This window comes from Pan paniscus, chromosome 9 (genome assembly GCF_029289425.2).
Source record: "Pan paniscus chromosome 9, NHGRI_mPanPan1-v2.0_pri, whole genome shotgun sequence".
NCBI lineage: Eukaryota > Metazoa > Chordata > Mammalia > Primates > Hominidae > Pan > Pan paniscus.
In genome coordinates this window covers 6764948-6790264 of record NC_073258.2, presented here as the reverse complement: position 1 = coordinate 6790264, position 25317 = coordinate 6764948, and the positions used below count along the sequence as shown (strand labels likewise).

The 25317-nt window shown below is 42.6% G+C and overlaps 1 protein-coding gene across 1 annotated transcript; it reads left to right on the top strand.

Annotated features, from left to right (window-relative positions):
- Positions 1-23410: 23410 nt before the first annotated feature.
- Positions 23411-23995, top strand: LOC129393325 (RNA polymerase II subunit A C-terminal domain phosphatase SSU72 like protein 2-like). The gene has a single exon (XM_063608075.1). The coding sequence runs from the start codon at positions 23411-23413 to the stop codon at positions 23993-23995; it is 585 nt and encodes a 194-aa protein (XP_063464145.1).
- Positions 23996-25317: the final 1322 nt, after the last annotated feature.

Here is a 25317-nt window from a genome sequence, read left to right as displayed (position 1 = left end):
AGCATTAGCATCAATTGGGAGCTTGTAAAAAAAAAATGCAAATTTGGACCTCAAACCACTGAATCAGAAACTCTAGTGGTGAAGCCCAGAGATCTGTGTTTTTCAAAGTCTTCCTAATAATTCCAAAAGCCAAAGTTTTAGAAGAACTTCCCTAGAGATTTTTGAAACTTGACTATACATTAGAAGCACCTGAAGAATTGTTAAATGCACTGCTTCAGGCATAGAGAATGAACAGGATTTTCTTGAAAAACCAAAGGAGAGGAAACATTCAACATAAATGAAAAGCTAGTCAGATCTTAAATATGTTGTGAAATGTCTTATTAGACTCAATGACTGAGACCTAAAGAAATCTAACAAATGAAAAAAAGAAAAATCTCAGAGACCAGCTATAAGTGTTACTGAAAAGGAAGATGTTTTGTGTGTTCCAAAAGAATTGAGAAACAGTGTTAAACCAAACCTTGAAGACTGATACACAAAGTGGTTGGACATAATTTCAACAGAAATAAAAGGATAATACCGGGAGGATCAGTATGAAATACTAAATGTATCATATAAGTGAATTTCTACGTGAAACACTTCTTAGAGGTAGTACTATGGGTACTGCCTATGTCCTCAGGGGAAATGTCAAGGGCATTTATTGTGTTCTGCCTCCAAGTAAAGGCACAAAGTGAGACAAACAAAAAAATCCAGGGAAACAGTATGTGGTTAATTGGATTAGATGTTGAGCTGATGGTAGAGTACCAACTCAGAGACATAAAAGTAGACATAATTTATTTAAACACTAATTGCTTTTCAAAGCACCAGACTTCTTGACTACGTAAGTCCAAATATAGGGGAACACACACAAGACAAAACCTGGAGAAGTGTATTAGAAAAACAACGTGATGAGACAGAGAAAAATTTTTCCGCTGCTGTTGCGATATCACAAGTTATACAGGACCTGAACCAAAGTAAATAAATCTCAAGATTCTGAGGGAGAACATGGCAAAGGTATTCTGGCTTCTAGGCACCTCGAGACACAGATATCAATAAGAGTTCCAGTTCTGGAATCTGCTAAGAGTGATTTTCTAGTTCAGTGATTGTTAACTGTGGCTGGATATTTCAAGACCTTTCTACCAAACTTTTATAAGATGCCAATGTCTGGGACCTACCCCAGATCAAATGAATCAAAATCTCTGGGCATGGATTATGTTCATCCTGATTTTATTTCTTATTCCTGTGATCCCTTCACCCACCCACATTTCAAAATTTATTTCATGCTAGAATTTAGCGTATACACATTTGCTGTAATGACTTTTTTACTGTACATTCCTCGCATCTTCTTTATTTTATATTGTTATTTTTGCCCTTGGTTTTTATCAAGTTGTTATATACTCCATTTTGTACCTAACTTGAAATTCTACTTGGATTGCACTCCCCATTAAATGGTTACCTGTGCTTTCTCTGCCTTCCTGATCAGAACACATTTCTCTAGTACTTATTTGAAAACAAGAGTTTTGCAATGCTCTTAATTCTTTTTCACTTTTCACTGATCCCCTATCCCTAACTTCCAGGTTTTGCCAGGATATTTTGTTAATTTTAGTTCAATAGTCTTAGTCAAATGTATCTCACAGATAGTTCCTTCAATTTCTGAGTCCTTATTTACAACTGAGAATGAACTTTACCTGAAGTCTAAACTTCTTTTTCTGTTATACACGTAAGAAATTATTGAAATATTTAGTCCCAGCCTCAGTACATGCCTCCATTTCCTTTCTTTTCTTCACATTGCCACCAATTGTTGTTCAGGTTCACATAAGTGATAATGTTTGGAAAGTCTTCTCTCAAATAGGTTTCTCTGTTGGGGGACACAGGAGATAAACTGTCTGAATTGCTGTGTATCTTTCCTTCACCCTGACAGAGGGGCCACATCTCAGCTGGGTACAGGATTGTTGGGCTGTAGACCTTTCTCTCAGTAGTCCTTAACTGCTATGCCACTGTCCGTTCCAGCGTTGGAGATAAAAAGTCTAATTCCAGCATCATTCTTCTTCTGTAGATAATATGTTCTTTTTAACTGTATGTTTGTCAGATTTTTCTCTTTCTCTTTAGAGGTCCAAATTTGTACTGACAGATGCCTCAGTGTTTCTTTTTTCTCATCACTCAAGTCCAGTATTTCTCCATTGTTTTAATCAACCCCCATTTAAGGAGCCTTCTCAGACTTTTGTCCCTAATCGCTGCCCATAAAATTTTAATAGCATAGATATATTGTGTATTTGTTTATGTACGGCATCTGTGCTCTGTACATGAAGGGAGTGAGATTTCTGTTCACTCCCCCAAGAACCAGATTCTGCCCCATTAGGGACATTATCACTCCTCTTGAGAAAGAATGGTTTAACCTGAAACAGTGAGCCTTTTATTACATTCAAGAAATTATCTACTATTCTTTAATTATTGTCTTACTTCCACGAATACCTTTTACTCCTTGGGAAATTCCAGTAATTTACATTTTGTTATTCTTGATTTATCTGCCACGTCCCTTCTTTTTCCTCGTGGTTTCTTATATTTCTGCTTTTTGTTTTCAAGTATTTGTCAAATCAAATTTGGATCTCAATTCACTCACTACATTGTGTATAAGAGAAATCGTGTTTTGGCCTCACAAAGTGTTGGCCCCTCACATTTTTTTTAATAGAATGTGCTTTTTGTCCAAGTTCTCATCTTTCTGCCTCCCCTCTGCATGTCACTGGTAAGTGTTCAGTTTCTTCTGACTGATCATTGCTGACTGCTGGGCCTGCTAACACAGAATCTTTATCCCTGAAGCTCAAGTTGCTCCTGGACTCCAAATGGGAGTGTTACAGGTAGTTAGACAGACATGAACCAGGCAGGAGTGGGCTCTACCCCCAACCCACCAGGAATGTCAGGCGACCAGCAAGTGATGGTTGGGCACTTACCACACTGCCTCTCTAAAAATGAGAACTTGGCAGCCAGTGAGGAAAGACAATCTCCTGAGGGTCCATAGCTGCCACACTCAAGTGTTCATTGAACTCGGGCACCAGGGAGAGGCAACTTCCCAAACAGATAAAAACACTTGAGACTGGTAATCAGCTTCCAATAAAATCTCAGGATTTGGGCAAGTGAGTCCAGGCATGTGCCTTAAGAGAAAATGGCAGAGTATGACCTTCCGGAGGCATTCCACCAGAAAAGGGAAGAAAGCCTCAGATGGACATGAGTACAATTTCCTAAACACACTGCGCATGCTCACTTCCCAAGCATAAGGAGGGTGTTAGCAGGTGGGCAGCCTACCCTAAGGGAAGAATCATGGGAAAGGGGTGCAATATGCCAAAAATGGGCCAGAATATAAACTCCCAGGATCAAGGTTAAGCAGGGCACTTGTCCTTCAAGTCACCCACTGGAGTCTCTTCCAAGTGTACTTTACTTTCTGCTCTAAAACTCTTTAATAAGCTTCCACTCCTGCTCTGAGACTTGCCTCGGTCTTTTTTTGCCTTATGCCTCTTAGTCGAATTCTTGCTGCTCTGAAGAGATAAGAACTGAGGTTGCTGCAGACCCGTATGGATTCACCTTAGGTAACTGAAATACCTTCTTCCCCTAACAGGAGCAGTCCCAGAGATGCTAGAAGACAAAGTGGTCTCTGTTGGCCCAAGTCTGGTAGTAAAGAACAAAGCAAGCAGCAGATCTCTTCAGATGCACCTAAAGAAAGCCTTCGAGGTTCCTGGTCCCCTACCACCCACTTCAGGATTTCACTTTGGCTTCTTGGGTCCATGAAGAATCTCAGGATACCAAAATCAGCCTCTCTCCTCTTCCCTCCTCAGATCGCAAGCCCAGGGCCTAACTGACAACACTCATAAAGCACCCCCTGCCAGTTCTCCCTTCAGGCCCTCAAGCAACCAATTTGTCTTGGGTGAGTACCTAAGAATGAAATGTCTGTTCTATAGGATAAGTATATGTTGAACTTCCTAAGAATTGCCAAATATTTTTTTCCAAAGTGGTTTCATCAGTTTACATTCCCAGCATCAGCGTCCCCATTGTTCCTCAACTTCACCAACATTCATTCTTTCTCACCTTTTCTATTTTAGCCATTTAGTGTTTCTGAGTGGAATTTTGGGATTTTAGTTTGCATTTCCCTGATGACTAAAGATGCTGAGCATCATCTCATGTGTTTATGGCCCATTTGTACAGCTTGTTTTGTGAAGTCATATTTATAATAATTTATAATAAAATTTATTTTCTATTTTGAAGATTGTTCTTCTTTTTCATTTTATGTATTTGTGCTATTCTTCTCAACTCTTTAAAAAAATTGATTTGCTCCTGTTTCTGTTTTGTTTGGTGTTGTTGTTTTGTTGTTGATGTGTTTCAAGCAACCTGGTATGTTACTGTTTGGCAGGGTTGTCTCTTAATAGACTGCAAACCCCTTTACGGCAAATGGTAGACTTCTTTATCTGCCCTTCCAGATCAGCCAGAACAGTTCCTAGAACATAGTAAATGCTCGGTAAATGTTCCTTGTGTCGGTATTGACAGACAGTGACTTCCTATTACAGCTCATTGCTGACTCTAGCCCAGCAAGGGGATTGTACTAACTAGGCCCATGCCATTATCTAGGCTCCTGTAGTGTCAGGGGCATGATTACATCATAAAAATTACAACTTTGACGATATCTTTCATAGTTCTATCAACCTTATTATACTAGACTCAATGACCAGAACTGTGTATATTCATCCTGGCTCACTGCTCATACAGTACCTGGATACTTTAGGAATTCAGTTCTTCATTGTGTTTTGTTTGTTTTTTAGAGACAAGGTCTTGCTCTGTCAACTACGCTGGAGTACAGTGGCACAATCAAAGCTCACTGCAGCCTTGAACTCCTGGAATCCAGTGATCCTCAGCCTCCTAAGTAGCTAGAACTATATGAGTGCACCACTGTGCCAAGCTCATTTTTTTTCTAGAGATGGGGTCTCACTGTGTTGGCCAGGCAGGTCTCGAGCTCCTAACCTCAGGCAATCCTCCCACTTGGGCCTCCCAAAGCATGGCTTGCCAGTTCCTAATTTTTGAACCAAGTCTGCAGCACTGTATGTAGAGAGGGGAAGCCAGAAGCCATAGTTCATTATCTGAGAAATGTATACTATAAGAAATTTTGGGATAATACAACAGATGTATCATTTTCCTGAGTTAGCATGGATTGGAAAGGGTAAGCCTATAAGCAGAGACCAGTTAGAAGTCTGGTGTGATCATCCAGGTGACAGAGGATAAATCCTAAACCAGTCCCTTGGGGCTTTGGGACACTTGTGGATGAGCAGAAGCTACATCCAACATCTGAGCACAATGGAGGAGCTTGTACTAACCTTCCAATCAATAGTAAACATAGAAGCTAGGTAAAATACTTAAAGCAACCGAAGTTGTTAAAGAAAAAAACAATCCAAGTGGGACTTGAAGGGAAGATTGCTGGAAAGAATGTACACTAGTGCAGCTATGCAAGCCCCACATTTGCCTCTGCTTTTTCCCTCAGAGCATTTGCTAAGTCCTGGCATGTGCAACAAAGACCAAGTTGAAAGGTAGTGGGAGCTTGTAGCGTTCTCAGTGTCAGGCCTCTGAGCCCAAGCTAAGCCATCATATCCCCTGTGACATGCATGTATACATCCAGAGGGCCTGAAGCAACTGAAGAATCACAAAAGAAGTGGTATTTAAATGGCCTGTTCCTGCCTTAACTAATGATATTCCACCACAAAAGAAAAGAAAATGGCCTGTCCTTGCCTTAACTGATGACATTACTTTCTGAAATTCCTTCTCCTGGCTCATCCTGGCTCAAAAACTCCCCCACTGAGCACCTTGTGAACCCCCACTCCTGCCCACCAGAGAACAACCCCCTTTTTCCTTTACCTACCCAAATCTTATAAAACGGCCCCACCCCTATCTCCCTTCGCTGACACTCTTTTTGGACTCAGCCTGCCTGCACCCAGGTGAAATAAACAGCCTTGTTGCTCACACAAAGCCTGTTTGGTGGTCTCTTCACATGGACGTGAATGAAATTTTGGTGCCATGACTCGGATCAGGGGACCTCCCTTGGGAGATCAATCCCCTGTCCTCCTGCTCTTCGCTCTGTGAGAAAGATCCACCTACGACCTCAAGTCCTCAGACCAACTAGCACAAGGAACATCACAACAATTTTAAATCAGGTAAGCGGCCTCTTTTTACTCTCTTCTCCAACCTCTCTCACTATCCCTCAACCTCTTGCTCCTTTCAATCTTGGCACCACACTTCAATCTCTCCCTTCTCTTAATCTCCGTTTCTTTACTTTTCTCATAGAGACAGGAGATGAGTTTTATCCGTGGACCCAAAACTTTGGCACCGGTCACGGACTCGGGAAGACAGTCTTCCCTTGGTGTTTAATCACACAGAGACACCTGATTATTCATCCACGTTTCAGAGGTGTCTGACCACACAGGGACACCTGCCTTGGTCTTTCACCCTTAGTGGCAAGTACCACTTTTCTGGGCAGCAAGAACCCCCCACCCCTTCTCTCCATGTCTCTACCCCTTCTCCGCTTTTCTGGAGGGCAAGAACCCCCCAACCCTTCTCTCCGTGTCTCTACGCCCTCTCCACTTTTCTGGGGGGCAAGAACCCCCCAACCCCTTCTCTCCGTGTCTCTACCCCTTCTCCACTTTCCTGGGGGCAAGCAACCCCCATCCCTTCTTTCCGTGTCTCTACTCTCTCTTTTCTCTGGGCTTGCCCCTTCACTATGGGCAGCCTTTCACCCTCCATTCCTCCTTCTTCTCCCTTAGCCTGTGTTCTCAAGAACTTAAAACCTCTTCAACTCACACCTGACCTAAACCTAAATGCCTTATTTTATTCTACAATGCCGCCTCACCCCAATACAAACTCAACAGTGTTTCCAAATAGCCAGAAAACAGCACTTTCGATTTTTCCATCCTACACTATCTAGATAATTCTTACCGTAAAATAGGCAAATGGTCTGAGGTGCCTGACGTCCAGGCATTCTTTTACACATTGTTCCCTCCCTACTCTCTGTTCCCAATGTGACTCATCCCAAATCCTCCTTCTTTCCCTCCCTCCTGTCCTCTCAGTCCCAATCCCAAGCATAGCTGAGTCTTTCTAATCTTCCTTTTCTACAGACCCATCTGACTTCTCCCCTCCTCCCCAGGCTGCTCCTCGACAGGCCAAGCCTGGTCCCAATTCTTCCTCAGCCTCCACTCCTCCACCCTATAATCCTTCTAACACCTCCCCTCCTCACACCCAGTCCAGCTTACAGTTTAGTTCTGTGACTAGCTCTTCCCCACCTGCCCAACAATTTCCTCTTAGAGAAGTGGCTGGAGCTGAAGGCATATTCAGGGTACATGTATCTTTTTCTCTATCAGACTTCTCTCAGATCAGTCAGCATTTAGGCTCTTTCTCATCAGACCCCACTAAATATATACAGGAATTCCAATAACTTACTCTGTCCTACAATTTAACCTGGAGTGACTTAAATGTCATCCTGACTTTGACCCTCTCCCCAGGTGAACGAGAATGAGTTTTTTCTCTAGCCCAATCTCATGCTGATAACCACCAGCTTCATGAGCCAGACCTGCAGGAAGGCATTAGAGCAGTTCCCCGAGAGGATCCCCAATGGAACTATCAGGCAGATTCCCCAGGTATAGCTAGGCGAGATTACATGATTTCCCGCCTAATTGAAGGGCTTTAAAAGGCAGCTTACAAAGCTGTTAATTATGACAAGCTTAAAGAAACTACCCAAGGTAAAGATGAAAACCCAGCCCAGTTCATGGCCCGCTTAGCAGCAACCCTTAGACGCTTTACTGCCCTAGACCCAAAAGGGCCAGAAGGCCGCCTTATTCTTAATATGCATTTTATCACCCAGTCCACTCCTAACATTAGGAAAAAACTTCAAAAATTAAATTCCGGCCCTGAAACCCCACAACAGGACCTAATTAACCTCGCCTTCCAGGTGTACAATAATAGAGTAGAGGCAGCCAAGTAACAACATATTTCTGAGTTGCAATTCCTTGCCTCCACTCTCAGAGAAACCCCAGCCACATGTCCAGCACACAAGAACTCCAAATGCCTGAACTGCTGCTGCCAGGGGTTCCTCCAGAACCTCCTCCCCCAGGAGCTTGCTACTAGTGCTGGAAATCTGGCCACTAGGCCGAGGAATGCCCACAGCCCAGGATTCCTCCTAAGCCATGTCCCATCTGTGTGAGACCCCACTGAAAATCAGACTGTTCAACTCACCTGGCAGCCACTTCCAGAACCCCTGGAACTCTGGCCCAAGGCTCTCTGACTCCTTCCCAGATCTTCTCGGCTTAGCAGCTGAAGACTGACATTGCCCGATCACCTCGGAAACCTACAGGACCATCACAGATGCTCTGGGTAACTCTCATAATGGAAGGTAAGTCCATCCCCTTCTTAATCAATAAGGAGGCTACCCACTCCACATTACCTTCTTTTCAAGAGCCTGTCTCCCTTGCCTCCATAACTGTTGCAGGTATTGACGGCCAGGCCTCTAAACCTCTTCAAACTCCCCAACTCTGGTGCCAACTTAGACAATACTCTTTTAAGCACTCCTTTTTCATTATCCCCACCTGCCCAGCTCCCTTATTAGGCTGAGACATTTTAATTAAATTATCTGCTTCCCTGTCTATTCCTGGGCTACATCTCATTGCCGCCCTTCTTCCCAACCCAAAGCCTCCTTTGCATCTTCCTCTCGTATCCCCCCACCTTAACCCACAAGTATAAGACATCTCTACTCCCTCTCTGGCAACCGATCACATGACCATTACCATCCTATTAAAACCTAATCACCCTTACCCCCCTCAACACCAATATCCTATCCCACAGCACGCTTTAAAAGGATTAAAGCCTGTTATCACTCACCTGCTACAGCATGGACTTTTAAAGCCTACAAACTCCCCTTACAGTTCCCCCATTTCACCTGTCCTAGGACCAGACAAGTCTTACAGGTTAGTTCAGGATCTGTGCCTTATCAACCAAATTGTTTTGCCTATCCACCCCGTGGTGCCAAACCCATATACTCTCCTATCCTCAATACCTCCCTCCACAACCCATTATTCTGTCTGGATCTCAAACATGCTTTCTTTACTATCCCTTTGCACCCTTCATCACTTAGACTGACCCTGACACCAATCAGGCTCAGCAAATTACCTGGGCTGTACTGCCACGAGCCTTCACAGACAGCTCCCGTTACTTCAGTCAAGCCCAAATTTCATCCTCATCTGTTACCTCTCTCGGCATAATTCTCATAAAAACACACGTGCTCTCCCTGCTGATCATGTCCAGCTAATCTCCCAAACCTCAATCCCTTCTACAAAACAACAACTCCTTTCCTTCCTAGGCATGGTTAGTGCGGTCAGAATTCTTACACATGAGCCAGGACCACACCCTGCAGCCTTTCTGTCCGAACAACTTGACCTTACTGTTTTGCCTAGCCCTCATGTCTGCGTGCAGTGGCATCCACTGCTTTAATAATTTTAGAGGCCCTCAAAATCACAAACTATGCTCAACTCACTCTCTATAGTTCTCATAACTTCCAAAATCTATTTTCTTCCTCACACCTGATGCATATACTTTCTGCTTCCCAGCTCCTTCAGCGATACTCACTCTTTGTTGAGTCTCCCACAGTTACCTTTGTTCCTGGCCCAGACTTCAATCGGCCTCCCGCATTATTCCAGATACCACACCTGACCCTCATAACTGTATCTCTCTGATCCACCTGACATTCACCCCATTTCCCATATTTCCTTCTTTCCTATTCCTCACCCTGATCACGCTTGATTTATTGATGTCAGTTCCACCAGGCCTAATCGCCACACACCAGAAAAGGCAGGCTATGCTATAGAACAAGCCACCAGCCCACCTCTTAGAACCTCTCATTTCCTTTTCATCGTGGAAATCTATCCTCAAGGAAATCACTTCTCAGTGTTCCAGCTGCTATTCTACTACTCCTCAGGGACCATTCAGGCCCCCTCCCTTCCCTACACATCAAGCTCGGGGATTTTCCCCCACCCAGGACTGGCAAATTGGCTTTACTCAACATGCCCTGAGTCAGGAAACTAAAATACCTCTTGGTCTAGGTAGACACTTTCACTGGATAGGTAGAGGCCTTTCTCACAGGGTCTAGGAAGGCCACCATTGTCATTTCTTCCCTTCTGTCAGACATAATTCCTCAGTTTGGGCTTCCCACCTCTGTACAGTCCGCTAACAGACCGGCCTTTGTTAGTCGAATCACCCAAGCAGTTTCTCAGGCTCTTAGTATTCAGTGAACTAATGGTCTTTTAAAAACTCTCCTCACCAAGCTCAGTCACCAACTTAAAAAGGAATGGGCAATACTTTTACCACTTGCCCTTCTCAGAATTCAGGCCTGTCCTCGGAATGCTACAGGGTACAGCCCATTTGAACTCCTCCATAGACGCTCCTTTTTATTAGGCCCCAGCCTCATTCCAGAGACCAGACCAACTTAGACTGCGACCACCCCCGCAAAAAAAAAAAAAAAAAAGCTTGTCATCCCTACTATCTTCTGTCTAGTCATACTCCTATTCACCGTTCTCAACTACTTATAAATGCCCTGCTCTTGTTTACACTGCCGGCTTACACGGTTTCTCCAAGCCATCGCAGCTGATATCTCATGGTGCTATCCCCAAACTGCCACTCTTAACTCCCTCCTAAAGTAAATACTCTTTGCTGGCAGGGCTATGCTGAACCTCCTTAGGCACTCTCTAGTTAAATGTCCTGGGTCCTCTCAATTCTTAGTCCTTTAATACCTGTTTTTCTCCTTGTCTTATTCTGCTCTTTTTTCAATTCATACAAAACCATATCCAGGCCATCACCAATAATTCACGACAAATGTTTCTTCTAACAACCCCACATATCACCCGTTACCACAAAATCTTCCTTCAGCTTTATCTCTCCCACTCGAGGTTCCCACGCTGCCCCTAATCAAAGCAGCCCTGAGAAACATCGCCCATTATCTCTCCATACCACCCCCCAAAATTTTCACTGCCCAAACACTTCAACACTATTATGTTTTATTTTTCTTATTAATATAAGAAGACAGGAATGTCAGGCCTCTGAGCCCAATCTAAGCCATCATATCCCCTGTGACCTGCATGTACACATCTTGATGGCCTGAAGAAACTGAAGAATCACAATAGAAGTGATATTTAAATGGCCTGTTCCTGCCTTAACTCATGACATTCCACCATAAAAGAAGTGAAAATGGCTGGTCCTTACCTTAACTGATGACATTACTTTGTGAAATTCCTTCTCCTGCTTCATCCTGGCTCAAAAACTCCCCCACTGAGCACCTTGTGACCCCCTACTCCTGCCGACCAGAGAACAACCCCCCTTTTTCCTTTACCTACCCAAATCTTACAAAACGGCCCCACCCCTATCTCCCTTCGCTGACTCTCTTTCGGACTCAGCCCGCCTGCACCCAGGTGAAATCAACAGCCTTGTTGCTCACGCAAAGCCTGTTTGGTGGTGTCTTCACATGGACGCTAGTGAAACGCAGCATGCTAGGAATAAAGAAGTTGCAGTTCAGGGATACCATGGAGTCTGAGACCTGAGATAGAAGAGGCAGCCTTAGAGAAAATTGGGCCAAAATTCAGCGTGCCGATTCCCCTTGAGGAGTTTGCCAATTCCTAAGCTGTGCATGTTCAGGGCAAGATTCTCAGCACCTGAATTGAAAGCAGCAGCTGTGAAGCTAAACAGTTGTGCAAAGACTAGCAGTGTGATGGTGCTGGGGAGTCAGAGGCTGGAGGTCAGGGCCTGAGGAGGTAGAGCAACCCTTGTAAATAAACACTGAAACACTAGGAAGCTTTGAAACACTAGAAGGGCTGTACTCTAGGAGTAAGGACAACCCAGAAAAAGATCAACGCTGGCACTAGCAAAAGTTAAGCGTCCTCTTAGATGGATCAAGATCTGCCAGTACCCTTATCTGCCTGAATTCTTTCTAGAGAAACGTAACAGTTTCAGAGAACAGAGTCTCTAATTTTTTCATATAAAATCACTATCCATTCACACTCACAAACCAAGCATGCCAAGAAACTACCAAATAACTAAAAAAAAAAAATGTGGAAAAAAATAGCGACAGAACCACAGGTGATCTAAACATTGGAACTATGAGGGATTTTAAAATAAAATGCTTATCCAGGTCCTGTTAGAAAATATTGGTTGCATCTTCTGAAAAAGAGATGCCCACATGTAAAAACTCCAGGAGCTCAACTAGCTGCCTGTTACCTATTACCACCACAGGCTCAGTAGGAAGATACACACAGATGTTCCTCCTGAGCAGAATTATCTTTTTATCATACATTAAGTTCTAGGGCACATGGGCACAACGTGCAGGTTTGTTACATATGTATACCTGTGCCATGTTTGTTTGCTGTGCCCATTAACTCATCATTTACATTAGGTATTTCTCCTAATGCTATCCCACCCCCATCCCCCCACCCCACGACAGGCCCCGGTGTGTGATGTTCCCCACCCTGTGTCCAAGTGTTCTCATTGTTCAATTCCCACCTATGAATGAGAACATGTGGTGTTTGGTTTTCTGTCCTTGCAATAGTTCTGAGCAAAGTTTTTAATACTAGCTGAATGTTGGTGCAAACTCTAGGTAATGTCATGAACTGAGCTACCAACTGTGAGCTGGGAGGACTCATTTGTATCTCACACCTGAAGTCTCTATTAAACAGGCCTCTGTGGCCCCTTTTCCTATTGCCTTCATCCAAATATTTATCCTCTAGAGCTTACCATTCTAAAAAGAAAGAAATGATTACCCCATAGAAAAGTGGACAAAAGAAAAAAAGAACAGCATTTATTCCCAGTATATTTTTGCTTAGCCTCTTTCAATAAGCCCTACCCCTATAACTACAAGCCGATTGCTGTGCATCCTTAGACAGCTCATATTTGAATTGTTTTTCCTCTGCAAATGGAGTGATGAGAGGGGTTCCTTGGACTTGAACTAGAAGTTAGAGTGTACCATAACCTAGTGATGGAAAAGAGAATAGGTCTCAGAAACATTTAGGAAATAATCTTGTTAAAACTTCACGATTAATTGGATGAAGGAAGGTCCAGGTCCATGATGATTGCCTGGTTTCTAAATAGGGTGATTGCACCTTAAGTCTTGCAACTAACCCAAATAGATAATTGAGGCAAAGTAGGAAGTTCTACTTTTGCCAAATTCAACTTGAGATATACAAAAGCAAAGTTTCCTAATGCTGTTTATATATTCAACTCTGAGGCTTGGAGAAGAAGCCTTGGATAGAAGTTTAGATTTCAGTGGCATCGGTACCTACAGGTGCACGATGAAGCCATCAGATGAGTGGGAGAAAAAGCTTGTATCTACTCTTTATATGTTTATAACCCACCTCATTTCAAAATCAGATTTGAGTCAGCAGGAGAACATGTAGAAAGAGAATTAAAAGTCAGAATATTTGTCTAATAGACTCTAAATTTAGGGTAAGTAATGAAGAGGGACTCTCCCATAAACAAGAGAACTCAAATGTTGGTTTCACTGAAGCAAAGGATACAAAAAAAATTTTCTTCAAGAAGTAGAGATTGATCAAAACTTGACTTCAGTAGAGAGTTCCAGCATGTGAAGAATTAGGGGTTTTGTTTACCAGAACAGTTCCTTTCTAGTGCTCAGATATAAGTGAGATAGCCCTGGGCTACAGAACAAGTAGAGATAATGCTCCTTCAGAAAATAGGCTTGTCGGGGGAGGGTAGATGAGATTTGGACTTGAGGCAGGGCCTGACACATGTAGAATGTTGTGCTGGTTGTTTTGAAGACAGGACGTATTTGGTGTGTTTTTCATCTTGAGGAGACTTAGATGATATAAATTCTGAAGGATATTTTATGTAGCAAGGCCCTAGATGGGATGAAACGGTTTGAAGGGCAGTAGCAGGTGATCTTGAAAAATAGGAACACTTTATTCAGTAGCCAAGAATAAAGTAATAATTAGTTTACTGAGTTGGCACTCTTAGCTAGTATGTGTAATAAGACTTCAGGTATTTTGTCTCCTTTAGGAGCAACACCAGGAAATACGTGGAATTCGCCACTAAGGGACTAAGAAATGAAGATATTGCCTAAGGTCATTACCACTCAGAACCCAGTCTGTCTGATTTAAAAGTCCTGAGCCTGGCCGGGCGCGGTGGCTCACACCTGTAATCCCAGCACTTTGGGAGGCCAAGGTGGGTGTATCACCTGAGGTCAGGAGTTAGAGACCAGCCTGGCCAACATGGTGAAACCCCGTCTCTACTAAAAATACAAAACTTAGCTGGGAGTGGTGGTGCACGCCTGTAATCCTAGCTACTTGGGAAGCTGAGGTGGGAGAATTGCTTGAACCCACGAGGCAGAGGTTGCAGTGAGCTGAGATCGGGCCACTGCACTCCAGCCTGGGTGACAGAGGGAGACTCCATATCAAAAAAATGTCCCAAGCCCTTAGCCAGTAGGTCTCACTGCCTCTGTGGAGAATATAGGTGTTGATGAGTCCAAGTTGGAAGGTGGGGTGGTGGGATGTTGAGGAGGGCATACCTGATACCCTCCAGTTTTGATGTCATCGGTACAATGTCGACTACCATTTGAATAGAGGGCTTTATGAGAGAATCACCTCAGAAAGGAAGAGATGAACAATATGAATGATGAAGATGCTGCTAAGTGAGAAGCAGCCATGGGGTGGGAGGAAGGACACGACATTATCAATGTTGATCAATGTTGAAGGACATGACATTAGTAGTGAAGATGGTGGTGAGAGAGAGGAAGCAGTGGGATGGAGACACCACGAGTCACTTGTCGATTAATGGTTCGTTCACGCAACATTTGTTGAGCGCCTTATGTGTACTCCGTAGGATTCTCAATGTTGGGCCTACTTAGGTATAAGACATTCTGTCCCCTCAAGCTGTTCACAATCTAATCAACACAGTGGTAAATACTAACATGGGGTCATCTTGGGATGGCAGAACTTACAAGGAGCAACCATCCTAATCTCTGGGGATCAGAAAAGGCTTTCTGGAGGAGGTAATGTCTAACCCTAACCTGGGGGCTGAAGTGTGAGTAGGGGTTTATGAAATGAAGCAGAAAGACGTTCAGAGAAATGGAAGAACAGCTTATGGAAATTTCAGACAGGAAGAGAAAGAAGGGCCTATTCTTAGGTGCTTAAGGGAAGGTGAAACATTCAAGGGAAGTAATGGCACTGAGGTTGCATGGGTCACCTGAGGTGAAGCTATCAGAGCCTAGTAAATTTTGCTGAGAAATTGTGATTTTATCCTGAGGTGCTGAGGATTTTAAGAAGTGAAATGAAATAACTAGATGTGCATTTTAGAAAGCTTACTATAGCCACAATATAAAGAATTCGTTGCAAGGGCAAGAATGGGGATTGGGGAGACCAGTCAGGAGCCTGTTTGGTAACCCAGGTGGGGTCAGGAAAATGGCAGAGGGCATGGAGAGAAGGAAGTCACACAGCTGATTCCAGAAGCCCTTTCTCTGACTAGAGAGAGGGTGACTTCCCTACTAAATCATTCTGCTGTTTCTTCTGTTCCCTCTAGACTCCAGTGCCTAAGGCCAACCTTGGAAAGGCGTGGCCAAAGCACCTGCATGAGCCACTGCTACAGAATCTGGAGGAGCTGACATAGAGAAGAAACTCAGGTTCCTCCTGAAGGACTCATCCATGGAGAGGTCCTCCCAGATACCCTGGGGCGAGGTGATGAAGACCTGGGACAAGGCCCTCAGCCACAGGAAGAAGATGACCATGAAGAGCTTGGGGAATCAAACGCAGAGAAAGGCCTGTGTGCGTGGTAAGTGTGGGAAGGATTTGTGGTTGCGGCAACTGCCCTCTGCTGTTCTCCCTTTGCATCCTGCCTTCTTTCAGGTCTAGTTTTCCCTTTAGATCCTTTTTTTCCTTTCACCTCCTCATCACCCACCCCTTCACTTCCCTCCACTGTTTGCCCACCACCCCTTTTACTCCTGTTTCTCATTAGCCTGTGTGTGTGTGTGTGTGTGTGTGTGTGTGTGTGTGTGTGTCCTTGATTACCTCCACCTGTTCTTTCCACTTGCCATTTCAAAGGTGAAATGTCCTGCTCTCACTCACAGATAATGTAGCTCTTCACTAGGTGGAAAGCCAGCATATTTTCACATGCTCAGTGACCTTGCCTGGAAGGAAGTAAAAGTCAGTTGACCCCAAACAGCCCATTGCCACCAACACTACCTCAAGACCAGAGTTCAGGGGCCACGTTCTGGGTCAGTGACCTACTGGTATCACCAGAGTGAAGCTGAAGGGGGCCAAGAAGATGTATAAGCAATTCCGGGAGGGTCTGTAATAAGAGTTTGAGGAGGGCCAGAAAGAACTTTCCCCTCCTTGGCCAGAAGCAAGGCGCGCCACAGAGTTCTGAGGGAAAGGGCCCTAGCGCTGCTTTCCTGGGGAGTGAGGCGCACACTCCACACCCACCTGAGTCCCCTGTCCACTGTTTCCTGGAGCGGGTTTTAGTCTGTTGTGCAGCTTCCCTAATAAGGGGGAAGTGTTTCTTTGGCTGGCTGAAAGAGGCCTGCTCCTTTCCTGGTGCTATGAATCCAGGTGGGACTGCAGTGGCTCTTCTATGGCCATTGACTGTGTGAGCCCCACAGTAAGGCGGGGAGGAGGCAGGACAGGATGCAGGCATCCAAAGACACCACTATGAGCTCTCTGGGGGGTCAGAAGACACAGAGAGCCATCCCTTATCACTTAGGGAATTCTGAGTTATTGACAATCAATGTGGCAGGGTACAGGAGGAAAGAGCTCTTGTAATTAAGTGATTGCTTCAAATATATCACCGCCCTCTAGAGATGGGAAATACCTAGACCAAGAATCCTTTCAGAGCCATATCTCAGACACGACAGGACTTCCTGTCGTAAGATAATCAACAGTACCATACTTTAAAAGCCAGTATTTCTAGTATCATAGTATTACTGTGTTTCTCTCTGTTTATCCCTGAGCCCCGGGGAGGTCTTGTTAGAGTGTACCAGCACTGTGACAACTGGCAGATGGGGCACTGAGAGCCGGAGGAGGTGAGGACTGGTCGCTCCACAGGCCTCCCCGATGTCTGCAGCGCTTGTAGGGACATCTAAGGGGCCAGTGTGATTTAAATACACTTCATAAGTTTGAAATGCATGTAGTTTCAGCTTCTGTTAAAATGGTTTTTCTTTATAGTCAGTTTTGAGGGTTTTTTAAATGTTATAAACATCTTTTTCATTCTTACTACTTTTTTTCCATTTTCATCTATCCTAGAAAAAAAAAAATGTTGTCCTCAAAATTACCTTATGTCTTTCCGCAATTGCCTTTGAGAAGGCTGATCTTCTCCAGACACATTATCATCTGAAATCAGTAGACAATCTTGTATTCTGTGACTGAACCCAAGTTTATTTCATCCAAACAACTTCAAAAACCCAAGCAACAATATATACCTAGTATATTTTAGGACATCAGTAATGTCCTTTAAAAAGTGAAACTTTTTTAAGCTACATTTTCAAATGTGTGTTCATTGAGGTTCTTACAGAAAGCTGCACTGCACGGTTTGTCGGCCCTTTTTAAAGTCAACAGTTGATTCAGAAATAAAATATACTTAAAAATCTTATTATTTCTTATATTTTAAGTTCAGTTTTTAAAACTTTCTAAAAAATGTTACCAGTCATTTTTAAGTAGCCATTACAACCTAGTTAATAAATCCCCATAAAAAATTTAAACAATGTTTATCAATAATTACAGTTTTGATTTCCTTAAATATATAGATTGATTTTCATTTTAAAAATGTTTTAATAAGTTTCTAACTAGTTCTTATAATCTAATAAAATAAATTTAGAATTATAGTGGATGTGAGGTTCTCATACATGTTGTTAACATAACTTCCTGATATATTATTACACATTTCAATTTAAAATTACTTCTTGGTAATTATTTATATGGACATTTAAAAGTTGACGTCAGGCATGGTGGCTCACTCCTATAATCCTAGCACGTTGGAAGGCCGAGGCAAGATCACTTGAGCCCAGGAGTTCTTGACTAGGCTGGGCAACAGTGAGACCCCCCAACTCTATTTTTAAAAATAAATAAATAAAAGTTGAAATCTGTTAAGCACTATATCTGCTAGGTACTATAATATGCCAAATTATCTAAATATTACAAGATCATAAAGTAACAAATACATAAGATTATTCTTATACATAATTCAAAAATATAAATACAATGGCTTTGATCTACTTAACCATCTCTCCACTAAGCTTTAAGTCTTACTAGGGATTTTTTTTGGAAGGGAGAGAAAAACACCCACTACAGACACAGTTTTATTATTCCAGCAAGCTGGGGTTTCTGTGGTGATACACAGAGAATCCTCATCTACCAGAGAGAGCCTTGACTGGGATGCAGGACCGGTTACAACGTCAAGATCCTTCTCTGTAACCAAGTTGATGTCTTATTTGTAAAATTCTTCCAAGGAGGAAACCCTAAATTTTTTTAAAAACTCTTCTCACTAAAAACCTTATGTCCATCGCGGAGCTGTCTGCGGTGGCGGCGGCGCCTCTGCTCTCCCGCGGCTCGGAGCCTGCACCACCGCCTCTCCCTCCCTGCTGCAGCCGCGCAGCCCAGCAGCCCCCAGACACACGCCTCCATTGGGCTCTTGTCACATAGTTTTATTTTTGAAACAATTTCAGCCATTACTTAGAGGGTACTGCAGGAACAAAAATGGGAGTAAATCTTCCTACTCTGGAAACTGAATTTAGAGATGGGGAGAATGGAACCTGAGAGGCAGGGAAAGAATGATTATGTGTACTTACTATGTGCTAGATTATCAGTCAGGCACTGAATAAATACAGACATGATAAAAGTTGGTTATCTGTTATACTTCATTATTTCCCGGATCCCTGAACTTCTGCACCATGCCCATCTCCTGAGAATGGAGGAGGGCATTACATAATAGTAAAGGGTTGAATTCAACATGAAGACCTAACTATCCTAAATATATATGCACTCAACACAGGAGCACCCAGATTCATAATGCAAGTTCTTAGAAACCTACAAAGAGACTTAGAATCCCACACAAAAATAGTGGGAGACTTCAACACTCCACTGACAGGATTAGATACATCATCAAGGCAGAAAAATAGCAAAGATATTCAGGACCTAAACTCAATATTGGACCAAATGGATCTAATAGACCTTTTTATTATTTACTTTTGAGACACAGTCTGCCTCTGTCACCCAGGCTGGAGTGCAGTGGCATGGTCTCAACTCACTACAAAGTCCACCTCCCAGGCTCAAGCAATTCTCATGCCTCAGCCTCCCAAGTAGCTGGCATTACTATTAAAATTTTATGAGATGGCAATTAGAAAAAAGTGTCTAAAATGGCTCCATAACTGGGGATTGAAGAAAAAATGGAGAAATACTGGACTAGAGTGAAGAGAAATAAGAAACACTGAGGCATCTGCTAGTAAAAATGTTGAACTCTAAGGAGAAAGAGAAAAATCTTACAAACATCCAGTTAAAAAGAACATATTTCCAGCTTCATGCATGTCCTTACAAAGGACATGAACTCATCCTTTTTTATGGCTGCATAGTATTCCATGGTGTATATGTGCCACATTTTCTTAATCCAGCCTATCATTGATGGACATTTGGGTTGGTTCCAAGTCTTTGCTATTGTGAATAGCAATAAACATAGGTGTGCATGTGCCTTTACAGCAGCCTGATTTATAATCCTTTGGGTATATACCCAGTAATGGGATGGCTGGATCAAATGGTATTTCTAGTTCCATCATGCAAACTATCGCAAGAACAAAAAACCAAACACCACAGGTTCTTGTTCACAGGTGGGAATTGAACAATGATAACACTTGGACACAGGAAGGGGAACATCACACACCTGGGACTGTCGTGCGGTGGGGGGGCGGGGGTGCAGAGGGAAAGCATCAGGAGATATACCTAATGTAAATGATGAGTTCACAGGTGCAGCACAGCAATATGGCACATGTATACATGTGTAACAAACCTGCACGTCGTGCACATGTACCCTAGAACTCAAGTATAATAAATATATATATATTTTTTAAAAGAGCATATTATCTACAGGAAACGAATGATGCTGGAATTAGACTTTTTATCTCCAATGCCGGAACGGACAGTGGCATAGCAGTTAAGGACTACTGAGAGGAAGGACTACTGCCCAACAATCCTGTACCCAGCCGAGATGTGGTCCCTCTGTCAGGGTGAAGGAAAGATACACAGCAATTCAGTTTATCTCCTGTGTCCCACACAGAGAAACCTACTTGAGAGAACACTTTCCAAACATTATCACTTATGTGAACCTGAACAACAACTCATGGAAATGTAAAGGAAAGAACACAGATCTCTGGGCTTCACCACTAGAGTTTGTGATTCAGTGGTTTGTGGTCTAAATTTTCATTTTTTACAAGTTCCCAATTAATGCTAATGCTGCTAGTCTGGGAACACACTTTGACAAACTTTCAGGTGTTTTCTAATTTGTTTGTTTGTTTGTTTGTTTGTTTGTTTTGAGACGGAGTTTCACTCTTCTCGTCCAGGCTGGAGTGCAATGGCATGATCTCTGCTCACTGCAACCTCCGCCTCCCGGATTCAAACAATTCTCCTGCCTCAGCCCTCCAGAGTAGCCAGAATTACAGGCACCCGCCACCACGCCCAGAACATTTTTTGTATTTCTTTAGTAGAGACAGGCTTTCACCATGTTGGCCAGGCTGGTCTCGAACTCTGGACCTCAGGTGATCCACCCGCCTCAGCCTCCCAAAGTGCTGGGATTACAGGCATGAGCCACCGCGCCCAAAACGATGACTTCAAGTGAAATGCTGTATAATAAAATTCATTTTATCACAGGCTAATTGATATGAACAAGAGTCACAAAAACATCACCAAACTTCTAAATAAAGATTCAACACACTTAGACTATTAAACTTAGAAATAAATGTGACCTGTACATACATTCAAGAAAGTCTAATAAAACCTACTAAGATTATTATTCACCCAATTTTTGGTGAGTCAGTGAGTGATGGCGGTCGTAGTTGTGGTAAGTTAAATCAAGGAATAAATTCTTGCAGAGAAAAAATTGTAAGAAGCACCTACTACTACTACACAGTTAAAAAATCAATAATGACAGACACGGCAGGCTGGCTGATCTATCTTGTACTTTCATCGTTATTGTCTTGCATTTGTATGATTACCACGTTTTATGAATTTTTATTTTTCAATAATTTGTATTCATTCCTTCATTTTCCAACCTGCTGATTCCAGTTCAGAGTGGCAGGTGGCTGGAACCTATCGGCAGCTCAAGGTGTGAGGCAGGAAACAACGCTGGACAGGACCCCATCCGGGGCTCTGGGCACACCCCATACTGGGACCATAGAGATGTCAGTTCATCTAATGTGCACATCTTTGGGATGTGGGAGGAAACAAGAGTATTCAGAGAAAAACCACAAAGACATGGGGAGAATATGCAAACCCCACGCAGACACTGGCCTGCCAGAAGTCAATTTTTTAAGTTAATATTATAATAAAATGATATTATTTCAGGCTGGACACAGTGGCTCTTGCCTGTAATCCCAGCACTTTGGGAGACCAAAGCGGGTAGATCAATTGAGCCCAGGAATTTGAGACCAACCTGGGTAACATGGCGGAACCCCATTCTCTACAAAAAAAAAAAAAAAATTAGCCAGGCATGGTGGTACACACCTGTAGTTCCAGCTACTCAGGAGTCTGAGGTGGTACGATTGATTGAGCTCAGGAGTTTGAGGCTGCAGTGAGCCATGATGGCACCACTGCACCCCACCCAGGGTGACAGAGCAAAACTGTGTCTCAAAAAAGAGAGAAAAAAAAAAAAGATGTTCTTTGAGAACCTGCTGTATTTGCCATGTAAGAATCACCTTAAGAGGGACATAGAAAAATGCAATATGTTCCCTTACAGATAGATTTTGTCCCTGCATCAAAGACAAAAGTGATGTCTCTGATCTGATTTATATTGAAATAAATGTCAGCTATACATACATTTAAGTAGGATTAATAAAAACAAGTAAAATTGGGCCGGGTGAGGTGGCTCATACCAGTAATCTCAGCACTTTAGGAGGCCAAAGCGGGCAGATCACTTGAGGTGGGAAGTACAAAACCAGCCTGACCAACATGGTGAAACCCCATCTCTACTAAAAATACAAACATTAACCAGGTGTGGTGCCGCGTGCCTGTAGTCTTCAGCTACTTGAGAGGCTGAGACAGGAGAATCCCTTGAACCTCGGAGGTAGAGGTTGCAGTGAGTCGACAGTGTGCCACTGCACTCCAGCCTAGGTGACAGAGCGAGACTCCTCAAAAAAATAAAATTATTATTTACCCAATATTTGGTAAATCAGTGAGCGACAGCAAACACAGCTCACCTATAAATCAATCCTGACTGGGTGGGGCCACCGTTGTGGAGAGTTACTGAATTAGGAATTTAATCATTTTGATTGTTCTTGTAATTACTTGGCAGTCCATTATCATAATATAATCAATCTAAAAGTGACATGATTATCTTATTTTTTGAAACCCCATTCATAATTTTAAAATCTTGTTTATTTTCTTGATAAATTATACAACTACGAAAAAAATTCTAAACATTGCATTTAAGTATAGAAAAGCTCAAACACAGCTGTACTTGGAGGCAGAGGATTGCATCAATTCCTGCATTCCCTGAAGAATCATTATGATTTCAGTAATATCAAATGCAGAAAATGTTGTGTTGAATAACTCTTAAAATACCATAAGCAGATATGTTGTTGAGAATGGGATTTTTTTTTATTGGTGAAAAATTTTGTGAATTTCTGGACAAAACAATATACAATGGTCCTGTGATTTGTGCAATTGCATTTCTTGAAAACTATGAAAATTAAAACAAGCAACAACACTTGTAATTTATAATGAAATACGGTGCAGCCTTGGACATTGTCAACATGTTTATCATCCAATTTCATGTCTGAAGGTCAGTGGAGAGTCCTATGACATGCTTGCAGGTAGCTTAATTGTCTTGGCCATCGTCAATAGCAGCCCCCATTCACTAGGAGAACCACCAGAGCAAACTCCAGACTTTAAATCAATCCAGACTGGGTGGTGCCACCTTTGTTGAGAGTTAATGCTTTAGGTAATTTAATCATCTTGATTCTTCTTGTGATGAGTTAGGAGACGATTATCACAACCTAATCAATCCAGAAGTCATGAAGTCTCCACCCACTAATTAAGGTGACTCAATATAAACCTGCCTCCTGTGCCTCCACATTAGCTCATGTGAAAGACCTGGGTATAGGTGGTCGTCTCCTCGGCTCGGAGTCCCTGCAGCAGCTGAGGTGCCTGTGTCTCTCTGGTTCTCAGTGGCCGCCATCATGCTCTCCTCCACACTCAGGGTGGCTGTGGTGTGCCTGAGCAATGTCAACAGGAGCATGGAGGCCCACAGCATCCTCAGGAGAAAAGGGCTAAGTGTCCGGTCTTTTGGAACTGAATCTCATGTGAGGCTACCAGGACCAAGACCCCATCGTCCTGTAGTTTATGATTTTGCAACAACATATAAGGAGATGTACAATGACCTCCTCAGGAAAGATAGAGAATGCTACACCCGCAACGGAATCTTACACATTTTGGGAAGAAATGAGAGAATCAAGCCCGGTCCAGAAAGATTTCAGGAGTGTACTGATTTCTTTGATGTCATCTTCACCTGTGAGGAGAGTGTCTATGACACAGTGGTGGAAGATCTGTGTTCCAGAGAACAGCAGACCTTTCAGCCTGTGCACGTGATCAACATGGACATCCAAGATACCCTGGAAGATGCCACCCTGGGAGCTTTCCTCATCTCTGAGATTTGCCAGTGCCTGCAGCAGTCAGACGACATGGAAGACAATCTGGCGGAGCTGCTGTTGCAAATGGAGGAGAAGGCAGGAAAAAGCTTTCTTCACACCGTCTGCTTCTACTGAAGATCTGGGCTGGCTTTGTCCCCTTCCTCAGTAAGAACTTCGGCATGGGACTTTAGTCCGGATTTATTGTGAGAAGCATCTGCAAAGACCTTCCACTGAGTACTGTTTGTATTACTTTTGTACACATCACCTGGAAAGAGACTATTACCAAGAAAATATTTTATGGGAAATCAGAAGGACTAACATTTTTAAAAGCACTGAAAAATGCTTGGCATTGTTTTAGGTGCATTACATGGCATAACTTATTTAATGCTTATATCATTCTACAAGGAAGCTAGCCCACCATGACGCCATTTTCCACATGAGCAAAGCGAGCTGATAATGGACTGCTGGAAAAATGATTTGTTTAAGGGTGTTCAGCAGATAAATAACATTGTATAGATAAGCACCTTTTAAATAAACTTCCTTTTCTCAATTTGAGTGGTTTTTTTTAATTTTTAAATTGTTTAAGTTAGTTGAGACCAATGGAGTGTGGTATGTTAACTTAAATGTTGTTCTTCTTTAATAAGAGTATAATATTGCATGTTTGAACAGATAAATGTTTTTACATATAGATTATATCTTTTTTACTAATGCTCACTTGAATAAGTAAAATCCAAGTTGGATAATGAACTACATATTATTGTAAAATTTGGAATTATCTGCTCAAATCATAGGTCATCAAATTAAATGAAATAAAAAATGTAAATAAAAAGTATATTCTTATTTCTGTTTGGGGGATGCATTTCAAGCCACTAAGCGACATGCTGTTGTTTAAACCTTAGGAATTACACTGAAAAAAATGGATCTTTCATAGTGAAAATTTTATTAGGTTCAAAATGTTCATTGATATGAACATTGAGAACATCAGGTGATAAACCTAATGATGTTTTCAAGGAGAAACAATTGAAACACTTTTTCATAATCCTTGGTAGTAGCACTAAACCATGTTTACTAATAGGAGAAAAATAGATCAGAAGTAGTTGTTCATAGTTAAATTAATTGACATGTTATCTATTGAACTAGACTTATTACGGCAACCTAAAATAACAGCAGAGATTAGCTCTCAAAATGAGTTTATTTGAATGAAGGACTGGAATCAGGAATACATGGGGTATAACAAGTCACAGGTGTATCCTGAGAGGTTGGGGTAAGGGGAAACTTTTAAAGGCAAAAAGAAGTCCGCAGAAGCTGCTTTGAAATACATTTATTGGTCACAGAAGCTCATTGCAGGAGTCGGCATTAGTTTATTGGTGGAGACAGCCATTGCTAGGTATGTGTTCTTGCGAGAACATTTTCTCTGGAATGCTGCAGTCTTGAAGATAATGCAGTTATAGAAATAT

Excerpts from the sequence above, each read along its gene's own strand:
- LOC129393325 (XM_063608075.1), top strand. The coding sequence starts at position 23,411 with ATGCTCTCCTCCACACTCAGGGTGGCTGTGGTGTGCCTGAGCAATGTC.